The sequence below is a fragment of the Clupea harengus genome, chromosome 18 (genome assembly GCF_900700415.2).
Source record: "Clupea harengus chromosome 18, Ch_v2.0.2, whole genome shotgun sequence".
Taxonomy (NCBI): domain Eukaryota; kingdom Metazoa; phylum Chordata; class Actinopteri; order Clupeiformes; family Clupeidae; genus Clupea; species Clupea harengus.
The window spans coordinates 3,537,024-3,551,637 of NC_045169.1; the positions used below are offsets into that span (position 1 = coordinate 3,537,024).

The window sequence follows — 14,614 nt, forward strand, 5'->3', positions numbered from 1 at the left end:
TGATAAATAAAGGTTTTCTTGTTACTAATTTGGTCATGAAATCATACCGAATTATTCTCCATTTTTCAACTCTTAAGGTCACTCAATCAGCATTCATATTTTAAATTGTTGTTTTGGACAAAGGCATAACAAAACCAAAATAGTGCTATCAAAATGATAAATTGTCAGTGATTCCATGTAAATCTATCTAATCTGCCAAAATCAAGGGCCTAATCTGTAGTCGTATTTAGTCTCGTCTCTGTTGAGGGGGATGCTTGCAGTACCTGAAGTAAGATGAGCTAAACAAGTGACACCAATAACTTGGTCCAATAAGATAAAGATGAAGTAACCCTTTCATGGTGCTTTTTGATGATGGTAACCGTTATGAATCTGACTACAAAGTATTTCGTGGGATTAAAGCACTTACTTTGTGGCGACCCCTTGGGAGTGTTGGAGCCATTAGCAGCCTTCTGCCCTTTGCCCATGCCCCCCGGCGGAGCCCCGGCACACACGCCCTGCTGACGCAGGTCCTTCTGCCTTGACCCTCGCTCGCGCTCGCGCTGCTCTGAGTATATGCCGAGTGGAGAGATAGATGGAGGAAGAGAGGAACAAAGAGAGAGAGAGAGAGAGAGAGAGAGATGGGGTCAGTGGGATTAGAAGGACACAAGATGAGAGAATCACTGAATAAAAGAGAGAGGGAGAGAGAGAGAGAGAGAGAGAGAGAGAGAGAGAGAGAGAGAGAGAGAGAGAGAGAGAAGGCTGGAGCAGAAGAGATGCTGACAGGAATAAGTGATGATTCTCAGGAGTGGGAGCGGAGGGCTGAGCGCTTGTAAGTATTTGAGTAATAGTAGAAGGCCAGCCAGAAGCAGCATTCCTCACTGACACACCATGGAGCAGGAGTGCTCTGTTCTTTACTGATCACTGTTCACTTTGGGCGGAAGGCCCAGAATTGATCATATTTCTTATATATTTCATTAATACTGACCAAAGATAACAGCAGATAAGTAATTACAATATTGAGAAACATAAATTGTTATTATAATGATTAAACATTATAGATATACATACATCATTTATAGTGAAAAAGTATGTTTTTTTTAAATGATTGTTAGTAGTAGTAGTAGTAGTAGTGGTAATGGTAGTAGTAGTAGTTTCAGTTTTGATTTTTGTATGGTTCTACTTCCTGCTTTGGCAATACCTCGTTTTCTCTTCAGTAGGTCCCTCATGGCGGCACGGATCATTCGCCTCTGCTCAAAATCCTCCGTCTTGTCCAGCTGACAGGAAACAATGTATAGTTAATAAGAGCTTGTACATACACGGCTCCATACTGCTCCGCTGTCAACCCACGGAACCGATTGGCTGCCGCTGTCCCATTAGGACACACTCGCCCATGAAGCTCAGCTTGTACTGTACAGAGTCTGAATCATGGAGAGGGTACAAATTATAAAGTAATTCTGCCAACTATTGAATTACTAGCTATTATTAATTAGTATTAATCACTCATTGTATCCAGGGAAACATACCGTGACTAAATATTATTCCACACTCAGACAGAAATTGTAGATTTGAAAGTTTTTTTTCCTCTTTATGCACAGGTATACATAAAATTCATCATTCATCCATGTTAAAAATGAGTGTTCAAATGCCAGATGGGACAGCCCACGTGCATTACAATCATTAACTCCAGGTAAAAACAGAGAAACAGAGTCGTTATAGACACTCCTAAAGACAAAGGCACATGGAAATAAACACCGGGTGGTGAAACGTGGTTGGGTGAAGAGGATGCAGTGGGCTACCATGTCATTAAGGGTCTGCTCGTCATCGATGGCGGCAAGCTGTTCACTGGTGAGTGGGCCACTGCGTGGAACTGCCTGAGCGTCTGGTCCAGCCTCCATCGCCAGCTACAGCCAGCACAGATGTCCAATGTGAACAACAGCAGGGATGAAAACATAAAATTCACTGATTAAAGTGTGCCATAGTGGCATATGGGACTACTAGCAATAATGGATTAAATCAGTTCAGACACTTGTCAGACTAACTAGTGGAATTTACTTTAAGATATGAAAAAAAACAAAGAACACAATAAACAACAGAAGATTAACAATTTAAAACCAACGGTACACACAGTGAGCTAAATCACGTCCATTCATATGAGTCGTATTCAGTACTTCAGACACAGTCGTACATCTGTGTATAAAGTGCATCTACGCACACAGGCACGTGACGAAGACGTACGTCTGTGTATAAAGTGCATCTACGCACACAGGCACACAGGCACATGATGCAGATCTATGAGAAGAGTGCTGTAAGGAGTAGAAGGGTCACAGAAGTTTAGAGCATTTTTCTTAAATGTAAATATGTTAAACTAATAAAATATCATTCAAATCATGTTGAATATAAATGTTTGTATGTAAAACATAAATATATGTATTCTCGGTTCATGAATGTCGCTTATTTGCAAATCCAGAAGGTAAATTACACCTTCCTCTCCAGAACTGGATTACACCCAGGAGGAGAAGGAGATCATCTCAATGAGACACATTTTTCCATCACATCTAGACAGCCTTACTGAAGCTCAACAAGTGGTAAGCCTGGGTAGACTGGAAAGTAACATACTGCCCGAGTCTGGACATAAATAGAACATGACATTTGTTTTAAAGCCTCCACTATCAGATCATTAATCTAAGCATAAACACAGAACATGTTAGTTTTTGACTGAAATAAACCATGCTCTCTGATGGGTGGATACATCACCCAGAGTGTGATATCACTCCTCTACGGAGTACTGTGAGACAGAGGGTGAAACGAACACCCAGGAGTCAACAAAATAGCGAGATTTAAGTGAAAGTAAATGACCAAAACATTTACAAACGGAAATCCTACCCAAGTTATGCATCTGTGCCTATACAAGAGGATACTGATGGTCAGACATTAATAGAAATGTACTAGTAAAAGTGACATAGAAGTACTATTATACTAAACATAGAAATTCAATTCAATTCAATTCAATGTATTATTTCGGCTTTCATAAAGCACTTTATGATATTTGTTTACTGCCTAATTATGATTTCTTATGGCTGCAGATGTTCCATCTGAAGTAATAATAATAATAATAATATTACAAAAAGATAGATGTGTTCCGACAGGATGAAGTAAAGATAGGAGAGCTGGATGCAGGTGTGGTACCTACCAGTGATGATGTTGCCCTCTTTGCCTTCAAGAATGATCAAGCTTGTTGTCCCTGAATGTTCTGCTGCGCGAACACAAGTCATAGGAGTTCACCAGCTGTGCTGCTTTCTCAGCTCTCCTGCTTGGGAACTGGTCTGGCAGGGCAGTTTTCCCTCCTGAAACCACACCTCTCGTGACCTTGGAGGTCTCTGCAGTCTCTCCCCAAAGAAGTGAAGAGACAGAGGGAGAGGAGGGGGAGGTGGAGAAAAGGGGCTCAGGAAAGTTCAAGATGATGAAGAGGAGATGATTCTGGCACTCCACCCGAGTCTTCTTCTGCCCCCCCCCCTCCCCTCCCCTCCCCATTTCAACTCTCACCATCTCTTCCTACATACCTGACTCTCTTTAAATCAATCCCTTTGCCTTTCCTGCTTCATAATATTTTTCTCAGTGTCCATGCAAACCTCTCAAGGTATCAAGTAAAGTACCAAGGTGGATTGTGTTAGTTTGTGCCTGTGAATATAAATAGGCATTTTAGGTAATGACATAATATGTGCTTATGTCACGTGGGTGGTGGAGCAAGATGGAGAGAGAGAGAGAGAGAGAGGCTGGAGTCAGAGTCCACAGGAAGGCAGGGCGGACCGGGAGAACACGACCTTATTAAGGCAAAAGGGGGAAACATGTTGCCTAGCGCCATCGCCATGTTTACAGAAGCCAGAGCCATTCTCTTGCGCTGTTCCCTCTCTGAAAGAAAAACACTCTCGTTTGTGTTTGGGACTGGGCCTCACTCGCTCTCTGTTTTTTCACACACAGTGTGAGAGGGAAAGTGTCTTCTACACTTGTGCTACACTGGGAGGGCTGTGTGAGGTAAACCCTTCTACACTTGTGCTACACTGGGAGGGCTGTGTGAAGTAAACCACATGAATGAGGCACAAGAGCAGTGGAAGTGGAGTAATGGCTCCAATCAGTGGTGATGAAAGGTTATTGCCTGAGACAGAGCAGCTCAAGCTTTCACTTCAAAAGGTCTACGGTGTCATCAGACGGTTATAAATTCAAAGTAAAACTAAAAGGGCAAACACTAATGTTTGAGACCTTTTTTTGGATATACAATAGAATAGACGGAAATAATGGATGGCTAAATCTATTGGATTAAAAGCAGCAAATAAAAGTAAGCATTCAATGGAGACATTTGACACTAGAAAACAGCTGCATGACTTAGTTATGACTCCTTTTCATTTCAAATCATTTCAAAACTTTTCAAGGACCTAATTTAATTCCCATGACCTTTCACAACCTACAAGCACACACACCAAATTGTGCACTTATCTCCACAGGTTGGGACTAATTATTGAATGAAAATTAAACATTTTCCATTTTCAAATAGGCTAGTTAGGCTACGTCAATTCAAGTGGAAACTATAAAAGCATTATTCATGGCGGAGTACAATAACATAATTCATTTCATGGACCATATGACCATGACTTTCCTAAAACTCTCAATGAACTTGCTGAATTGCTTTACCAATCCTGGAAAATAAGACTTTAAAATTCCATTACTTTTTCAGAATTTTCATGAGGTATCTATACTTCAACATGTACCATATCTAAACTGCTCCTAATGTCTGAGGATTAGCAGGCTAGTTTAATATATTGCTTCACTCGGCAGCATGACTCATCATACCTCATCAGAGTTTTGAAGGAGACAGTGAGTGATTCAGTCACCTCACATCAAGTATCTGTTACCTCTCTGAACACCATTTCAATCTAATTGGCTATTAACATAAGATTACATTTGCTTGACAGATTGTATGTGTGGAACTGCTGTAGTTGGGCTTGTCTGTTAATTGCATAATCCAGGACTTTTAGCATCATTAGGTGCAGGCAGCAGCCAAAGTAATGGAAAGACATGGCTTCTTTATTAGGTAGAGAAATCCAGCACTTGAGAGTGCGAAGCAATTCAGGCCAAAAGACTGACTGACCAATTCAGGGCATGTTGTGGGGTTTCATTAGTAAGTCTTCAGACTATCAAGCGTGCATAAATTACATTGACTGGTCTTTCCTGCCAGTACTCTAAATGTCTACATTCTTTTCCTTCAATAAATATGGAAGGGTGAGGTTAAAATTATAAGCAATAGTGGAGCTTTACTTTTTGTGCAAATGACAAAATAGGAGCAAAGAAATTTTCAGATCCGATGTTAAAACTCTGCAATACCTTCAGGTTTGGTGCCTGGAGGAATTGGGTGTGTTGGATGTAACTGAAGACAAAAAGATACCAGACAGAAGAAGGGTTCTTGAACCAGTTTATTTAGCCAGCTTTTCATGATTGCAAAATACATAAATATAATAAAATTATTTACATCTAACATTTGACTGACACCAGACACCTACTATATACACAGGAGCCTTTTTTTTTTTTTTTTTTCAAATTCGTCAGTGCAATTTTGTGCTGCAACCCATTCTAGTTTAATATGATCTGCCTTGATGGCTTCATCACCTAACAAACAAAGAAGAATAATAATAGCGTGACCAAACTGCTGCATTCAAAAATTGAGGTATATAATTTCAACTGACAGTGATCACCCCACCAAAAAGGTAAGTGTATACAGTGTTGAGGATGTGCCGTCGGCTCTGATGAACTATTGCTGCTTATCCCATGCTAAAGCCACAATGCTGTGCTTGTGAACGAAGACAGGAGGCAAATGTGAACATTGATGGTGGTGGTGCCGCTTATCGACCACGGGACAAAATTACTTTTCACAGCTAGGACACCCTATTGGCACGAATGGAGAGAGACTTATGTGGGTGACTACTGCCTGTTGGCTCTGGCCTGAGACAGCATTGAAAAGTGATTCTGAACACTCAAACCACTGCACTGACACAGGGAGCCCCCCAGGACCACAACACAAGACTCACTAGATGACAGGACGGTGTCAGGAACGTAAACTTTGTGATCTTGTTCGGTACAGGATACAGCAAAGATATTCGGTCTAAAAACTGTGTTAGGTCACTTATTACAGAAATGTACTTATGCAATCCTGGTCATTAAAAGACACATTCTTTAAAAGGAAATTAAAACAAGAGTGGTAGGAGGAAGAACACAAAAGAAGAGGAAAGAAAACAGTGATGAGTTTGTGTGATCTGTTTAGTCAGCGTTTATATGTGCAAAATCCAGGCTTCATATTTTAAAGTGTGACAAATTTGGTCCTCAAATAAAAACAAAAAGGACAACCTGTTTTTCAACATTCTTTTAAAAAGGTATAGCGATGCTATGTCAGCTTGGTATTTGGATGTTATTAGGATCAGACAGACAGTTGACAAGGTGACAGAACAGTACAAATTGTTGTCCAAGACTAATTGCACTGCTGCTCACATTTCTGACTGGGATTATGTGCATTGCTAAAAACCGAGGATATTTTGTCTCATGTGTCTAGGCACTGAGCATAAAAAAGGATAAATCTTTTACCACAATGATTTCTGTTATAAAAAACAACAGCAGAACATTTCTTTTTCTGAAAACTACTACTGGGAACCTTCATCCTAATGCTAAGCATTCCCCATATCAAGAAAACAAATTAGCTAGGAATGATTCAAAGAAATAATATTTACTCCTTTGTAGAAAAATGTGCTGGAAAGAGCTTTGACAACCTTGAACTGCCTTCTCTAAAATGTCTGACATGAATTATTCTAGATACTTTCTTAACTGTCCCTGATTTATATTGGGCACCTTTAAAGGACAAGGTGCTCATTCCATCCAGCAGGTGGCATCAAAGCACATGTTGGGCACAGACTAACCTTAATGCAGCCACAGTGCAAGAATCCTATGAGTAACTTATTTCCTCCAGGTCAAAATCATAGATTTCCACACACCAAAATTGGAGTGACTACTTATAATACTGCCTTTTTAAGGTCAGATAAAACTCCTATTAATAATAATAATGATAATAATAATAACAAATTATTTTAAACATTTTTTGACAAGCAGCACCCATCTAGGCCATGAGAAGTAAGGCATGAAGCAGGACCTCAGCGGGAGACTGACAAGAGCCTCATTCTTGACGTCTCCGTAGGGAAGACTCAGTTTGAAAGTGGAGCGAGACTCATGCGAGACGGTGAGAACTATGAATAAAAGCCCCACGCGACGGAAACCCTTTCAGTGCTAAGGCCACGTTCCAACGCCACTGCACTCAGCCAAGCACAAAGGGTTGCTGTCGGTTTCTTTGGGGACGAGGAGTTTTGCTCAAGGTCACTGTCGGTGACGGCAAGCACAGGTGTTGTGTGTTTACATTAACGGATGTTTCTACCCGCTGGCTTGCCAGTCATAACAATGCGTGCCAACGTGGGCAAGCATGATGTGTGCATCGAATCACAAAATGAGGAACACGTCAAGCTAACTTCTCTGTAAACAAAATCAAGACCAAAAAAAAATTAAAATAAACAGCAAAAAACAGCATGCTCATTTGACACATGGCCTCCCATACAGTAAGCTGCCTCAAGTTGACCTCCCCAGAAGGGGGTTTGGTTGGGAACAGTACCTCTGATTGCACACAATGGCTTGGTATGTCTAATCCTGACGAGCCAGTGTGTATCTGCTGAGGGTGAAGGTGACCTACGCCTGGAAATGCAGACTGACAGTCAGCTGCCTCAGGCTAATCTTTTCCTGCCCACAGAAGACTGCGGCACACCTCCTCCTGCCTGGCACACGAGAGCCCTTTGAAAGCGGAGACGCCCCCCTGTGCTTTACAGCAGCGGCCCTCTCTTTCACCCCGTGAGAACTGATCTGATGACAGGAGGAAGAAGGATGAGTCGGTGAAAACGTCATGTCACCAGGGTTGTACCATCTCGCCTGTTCTCAGATCAGCTCACACACAAGCAAAAAGGGGACAGGACTACAGCTAAAGGAGTTTAAAGACAAGATCAACTTCCTGTCATCTCACAGTTCCTCCTTCTTAGTAAAAGTTGTGCCATTTTGTCCTTTTTCTTTTCAGATGAAAAGTGTTTGACGGTTACGCTCCCGCCTGCAAACGTATATAATGCTCGTGTCGGCCATTTTCACAGTGGTATGAAGAGGACGAGAGTGATATGAGCTCACGATAACCAGCAACACACCTGGAAAACTCTCAGGTCCATGCAGGGACTGTGCGTCTACACGTCTCTCTCTAAGAGAGGGAGCAGGGAGGGAGCTGGACTGGGCTGGGCTGGGCTGGGCTGGGCTGGGCTGGGGGATAGTGTACATCTACACTACAGGGAAACGCTTTCACAAAGGCATCTACATGCCAGTGTGCATCCATCTCAGTACCCCTCGAGACGAACCTTTAATCCTCTTACAGAGGAGGATAATAAAATAAATAAACTTGGCACAGTGAGGAGGTAAGGGGAGGGGAACCAGGGGGAAGGAAATGAAATAGGAGAAACAGGACTGGTACCGCGTTCTGAGTGCTGTCGGTTTTCCCGAGGCATGGAACTGCTTCCTGCCCCGGGGATTCATGCTGCCCACCGCTGTCAGCATGCACCTACATGGACAGACACACTGTCAACAGTCCACACTGGATCTGTCCATCATTCGCTTTCTGACCGTCTCAGTCCAACTTGTCCTTGTTGCCATCTATAGTCTCCTGTTTCACCCCAGGATGACTCTCCACCTCTGATGTTCTTTCCAGAACAGGGGCTTCTTCTTCTTCTGCTTCCACCCCGGAATAGCTCTCCTTCTGCGGGCTGGAGTCTCCATCCCGCTCCCTTGAGCAGCAGTCAACCTGGGCGCCAACTGCCCTCTCCCCCTCCCCCTTCTTCTCACTCTGCCGGGCCCACCAGGCATCCATGTAGTTGCCGATGAGCTCCGAGTTCTGGTAGATGAGCATGCCGGAGAGGGTGAGGGCGGCGCCGGCACAGCTGAGCGCCGAGAGCTGGCTGTCGAAGAGCAGCTGCGAGAGGAGGAGGTTGCCCACCACGTTCAGGTTGCCCAGGATGTGCAGCGTGACGGCGGAGGTGAGCCCGATGACGCAGCAGCTGGCCAGGTTGTAGAGCACGGAGCCCAGGCAGCTGAGCAGGATGAAGAGCCACAGGTGGCGGTCGTAGTGGAACGGCGACTCCAGGACGGCCCAGTTCTCCAGGGCCAGTGCCGCCACGGCCAGGATGCAGAAACTGGGGATGGACATGAGGTAGAGGAGGAAGACGGAGTTGATCTTCTCCTCCTGGAGCAGGATACCTGGGGGGGGGGGGCATCACAAACAAGATGAGACTAAATACACTTATGCGGTTCAATTTGACAGTTGTCGATGTATAATTGCTTTTAATTTGCTTAATGCCGAGAGGAAAAACTAGGCAGTTCATATTGGCCTAAAACATAAATCTGAGGATTTATAACTGAACCGGGAACACTGTCAAAAACGACACGTGCTCTGCCAAAGTGTGCCACAGAAAAGTAAACAACTCAAGTCTTTATGATTCCAGGGGCGAGCCAAAATAGAGCTCCTAAAACATGACACTATCAGGCCGACCTACATGAGTATTTCAGGCTGACACTGAGGGAGAAACACTGGTGCAAATGAGTCAGACCGCATGGGGAAACTCAACCTGAGAACTCAATGAACCACATGGGGAAACTCAACCTGGGGACTCAATGAACCACTGACCAAAAATAGCAAAGGGAACGGGATTTCAAAAAGTTTTAGAACTTATGTTCTGAACTCTGGCTCCATTCCGGCCTTTAATAATTAGGTTAGATTTCAGTGAATACTGCATTGGTATGGAAACGGAAAACTGGGATGAATAAACAGCACTGAAAACTTAATGCAATGTACCCTGTACCACACACGTCACTAGAAAACATCTTCATTATGTAACTAATAAGGACTGAATGAACCAAACATCCTCAAGAGTACAGTATGCATTTCAGTTGGTTACTTTTATCTCTGGTATGTAAGAGGGCTTTCACTATGTGGGCTAAATTATAAGCAGAAATTCAGTTAAATTTAGCTCCTAATCCTCCTAATCTATGAAGCATAATGAGGGGCAGCTTTCTCCAGTCCTCAGATTAGCTGGTTTTCACCTAAATAGGCTAGTATTATGGAGAGAAACTAACAGCCAGCTGGTTCTTGACAGTTAATCAGAAGGCGAGGAAAGATTAACTAGTGTGTGTGACTCTAGCATTATGTTTACACATATATGATGTCACTGTAACCACCTGCTGATGGGCCACAGTGCAGCCAATTTTTCAGATATGAAATCATCAGCATTTTAACTGATGAGACCTTTCAGAAAGCACTATTTGCCAAGCCTAATAAAATCGCTTATTCAGTTACATGTCCTCTGTCACAATCCAAACTTCAGCCAAATTATTTTGGTGAGGAGGCCACTAGAGATAATAAAGCCCAGCTGACGCTCATTCTATGAAGTAATACGGAAACAACAAAGCAACTTGTACATAACCTTCTCCACTTATCAATATACTATATCAATCTGTTAGTATTTGGCAATACAGGGTAATAAAGCCAGAGACTGGAGCATGAATGTGGCTCGAAAACCAGCCGAAAGCAGGAGCTGTTGACGAAGACAGCTGTACCCTATGACTCAGGCGGTTACTGAAATGTTCCAACTATGGATACGCCTACCGCAGTGTGGGACGTTGTGGCAACAAGGACAGTATGAACTACATGAGAAGTCAAAATAGAGTTCTGATGTCACTTTGGGAATGATGCAAGGATTTTCCTTAAGAAAGAAAACGTTTCAGCAGTTTACAGAAAACTTTCACTATAGATGAATTACTTAATAATTTACTAATGTTTTCATGATGATTAGTTTATAATTTTGTGTTTACACTATCACTAATGTGGACAAAGCGTACAGTGACATTGCATATTTGTAGAGCTCTAGGCATCATTATTTGACTGATACATGTTAGGTAATTAATTTATACTCACTCTGTTGAATGGACTTAACGCCTCGTAGCATCGTGGCGGCGACAACGAAGAGGCAGCCTGTCTGATCGAACTGGACCTCACCCATAATGCTGAATGAGGCTCCGAGGCAGATTGGCATCATAGCGGTGTATTTTATAATGTGGTGATGTTTTCCGAGGATCAGGGAAGATATGGCCAGAGTGAAAATTGGTGTGGTGGTGTAGATCATCTGTGCGAAAGACAACTGGACATAATTGAGCCCCATGTTCCCAAACGCAATACTTGCGCAAAAAGTCAAACTCAGTAGAAACACCTTGAACTTGGCACTGGCTGTCAAGTCCTGCTCGCCGATTCCTCGGTGACGGATGAGTTGCAGCTTGATAAGTCCGTAGTCCACCACTATTGCGGTGAGCATGTGCAGTGCCGATAGAAGCAGTGGGTACCTGAAGTTGTACACGGCAAATATCCATTTGTTTAGGCTGGATATGGTCGTTCCCGTCACGAGCCACACAAAGACAGCGGATAAGAGGTGCAGCATCTGGGGTGGACTAGTCCCGGTGTCCCGCCGAGTCGCCTCACATTTAGAGAGGCCATCAGTGTTGATCATGTTTTTTGCATCTTTGCGTCTGTAGGGTAAACACATCCTAAGTTCATATCGCATAAACAGTACATTCATTTTCAGCAGATAACGAAACAATCAACAGTGACTAGGCTGCAGCAGTCCCTCTGATACCCTAAGCTTACTGCATCGTTATAGTCCTTTAGCAATCACTCTCCAGTTAAGATACTTCAATCGTCACAGTTTTAACAAAGTTCGAGTCAAATCCTCCGTCTCAGAGAGACCGCCTTTCCTGTTTTGAAATTCTAGCTGTTGCTAAGAGGTGTACACACACATATGTTCCCTTTTAGTAGCGACAGACGTGTTATTATTGTGTGCAGTTAGGCGCTGTTTTATAACGCCTTCTCCCAACATTTGTCTGGGCAGGCGCGCAGTGACGACTGGATTCCTAGGAAAATTACTGGTCTTTCCCATTTGCTCTACGACTTCTCTCTTGATTGGTTCAGGTCAACAACGTTAAACAACATTCTCACATGAACACGGTTAAAAACAGCCACGCCAATAGATCCATAGGCTTGCTATAGGAGCCACTACCCTAAATGTAGGAAATAGACTTGACTGTCGTTTTCAATGACGTCGCCTGAAATAGACGGGCAGTATCCCGTGCAGCGCCCTGCTGTCTTGAACAGTCTTCGTGTATGGGCTTGGGATCCTTAGTTTTTTAGGCTAGCACAGCTAGTTAGCGGTAGCCAACATAATTCAGAGGCTCACGTTAGATATCGTCATGATATCTCGTTAAGTAATTGATTTGGTTGAGCCTGAGTAACTACACATTACTAGAAAAGACAGACACAAAACAATCACGTTACCAGTCATTCTTCGAAGAAAATATGGGAGACCTAATGGAAGGCCTATTCGTAAATCACAATTTCAGGATTTCAAGCGTGTCCATAACACTGCATGTTATTAAACCACCAAGTTCTGACGCAGGGCAGAAGACTGCTCCGATTGGAGCTAGTGTAACATTAGCAGGCTTGGCTATCAATACAAACAATAACGGGCCCAGTGAACTGGGTCTATTCCTACACAGCGCATCACACGTCAGTCTCGGTAAGGTTAGCTTTCAGTAAACAAAGTCCAATCTGTTTTCTTACAGAGGTCACGGGAAATGGTCGGTTGTCTAAATCGGGACACAAACCCAGACAACAACCCCATGAAAAGAGACACCGATGTTCAACCAGGCAGCCAATTGACAGCTCCACATGACAAAAATACACCTCTCAGCAAAAGTGAAGGACTAACATACAAAACTATTCACCATGTAATCTTTTTGACGTTATTATCCTACCTCCATATGCGCTTCTGAGTAATGAACACATTCACGCACATACATCAGCTTTTGACGTTGTCTCTACTGCTCTCGCAGTCTCAATTGTTGCCAGATCCTCTCCAGATCAGCTGTGATGCGTCACCGCGAACAGAGCCCGATGTAGCCCATCTATTCACTGACTCTGTGACCTAGCGCCAGCATATGGCAAACGTAGGTCAGCTACGAGGGCAAAGTTCACAGATGAAAATGTTTTCATGTAATTTACATGTCCTCAATTAAAATTCAATTTAGAAAACGGGGTTAAAAGTGCTGTCCTTGATTATAATCCATATTTTTGTCGGATTCAGCAAAATTCTCCTCGCTTTCCTCTAGCTATCAGTCCGGTGTTCTTCTTTGTGTTTAACGGCGATTGGCTCGTGCACAGTCCTGGCTCTGTAAATGGGAAACAAACAAAGTGGCTCGGACCGAAACTATTCCAGCCAATCAACACTTTGCTTCAAGAGCACGGACTCATTTGAATTGTGGAGTGCGGATGCGGGCATGAAGAAACTGATGCGTGAGCAGGGGCGGGAGACAGCCATAACTCGCGGGACTCGCGCAAATTATTAATAAGCTATAGCAAATGTCAAATATAAAATGAAAAACAAGTCCATAAACTGTAAGATGTTATTCGTGTCTGTAGGAGAGCAGCAAGAAATAACCCATGTTTTACATAAACAGGCGCGAGATTGGTGTTTTTTTTACGCATGGAACATTTTCATTGGAGCGGGCACGCGCGGGACTGAAAAATACTCAACGTCCACCTGCGGGATTTTGTGAGCAGGAACAGGACAATACGTGAAAGAGGCTAGCGGTACGGAAGTGGACAGAATATCAGTTTAGGCCTACATAGTTTTGCGGGAGCAGGACACGATCTATGCTGGAACGGAAATGAAAAATCCATCCCGTGCAGACCTCTAGCCTACATCAAAGAGAGCACATCAATATGTACATCTTCCTTTAATTGCACCAGTTGTGTGGGAAATGTTTGCAATGGCATAGTTATCTATAGGTTTAAATGTTAGCCTATCACTGTAAAGACTTGACTAGGGTAGGATACACTCTAAATCGTTATGCTGTGTTTGTTGGGCCGTTACCCCCCCTTTACCAGCTTTATTGGTTTCAGACCTCAGGCAAACAAACGTTCGGTTCGAAAACGTGAGAAATTAAAGTAAACAAAGAAACTTTGCACGAGAACACGGTGTTCACTGTGTTATCAGAACAGGCCACAGCAAGGTGTGTGCGTCACCTTGTGTGCGTGTGTGCGTCAATGATATCTCACAGGTAGAAACATGCTGTTATTCTCTATTCCCATCAAAGCCTGCCATAGACGACCTATGAGTTATTTTTAAAGTAGCTTTACATAAAACGACTAAGACCGACCTTAGTCTTAGTAGTGGTGACTAATGACTGTTGCATAACCTTTGCTTTAAGAGTTCGTTTGTTTCATTAACTTAACCCCCCCCCGGTAGCTATCCCTTACAGACAGCTAATGCCTGTGTAAATGAATAGGCCTATACGGTAGGCATATCTAAAGAGCTATTGTATTTGTTTTGAAGTTTGAGGCCATAATTAGGCAACAAACCTCTCCAGTTGCTCTATGTGTGACGGTGCAGCCTATTAACCATGCAAATACGGTTTGCTGCTT

At 43.2% G+C, this 14,614-nt stretch overlaps 2 protein-coding genes across 3 annotated transcripts in view; both read right to left on the reverse strand.

Annotated features, from left to right (window-relative positions):
• Positions 1–3,395, reverse strand: part of smtna (smoothelin a) — a 5,672-nt gene extending 2,277 nt beyond the window's left edge. Inside the window, exons 1-4 of the mRNA XM_031584985.2 lie at positions 3,170–3,395; positions 1,776–1,880; positions 1,178–1,253; positions 407–544 (exon numbers count right to left, since the gene is read on the reverse strand). Coding sequence (XP_031440845.1) covers positions 407–544; positions 1,178–1,253; positions 1,776–1,874 — 313 coding nt within the window. The 5' untranslated portion in view covers positions 1,875–1,880; positions 3,170–3,395. The remainder of the gene's footprint in view (positions 1–406; positions 545–1,177; positions 1,254–1,775; positions 1,881–3,169) is intronic.
• A 2,031-nt stretch (positions 3,396–5,426) lies between these two features.
• On the reverse strand, positions 5,427–13,330 carry slc35e4 (solute carrier family 35 member E4). 2 transcript variants are annotated; one of them, XM_012822126.3, is made up of 3 exons: positions 12,946–13,330; positions 11,060–11,664; positions 5,427–9,345 (listed from the first exon to the last, which is right to left on the reverse strand). In XM_012822126.3, the coding sequence occupies exons 1-3, from the start codon at positions 12,984–12,986 to the stop codon at positions 8,720–8,722; spliced, it is 1,272 nt and encodes a 423-aa protein (XP_012677580.2). In that variant the 5' UTR covers positions 12,987–13,330; the 3' UTR covers positions 5,427–8,719. The 2 variants fall into 2 exon arrangements, with proteins under 2 accessions (XP_012677580.2, XP_031440886.1); XM_031585026.2 differs by lacking the exon at positions 12,946–13,330 and adding an exon at positions 12,467–12,919.
• Positions 13,331–14,614: the final 1,284 nt, after the last annotated feature.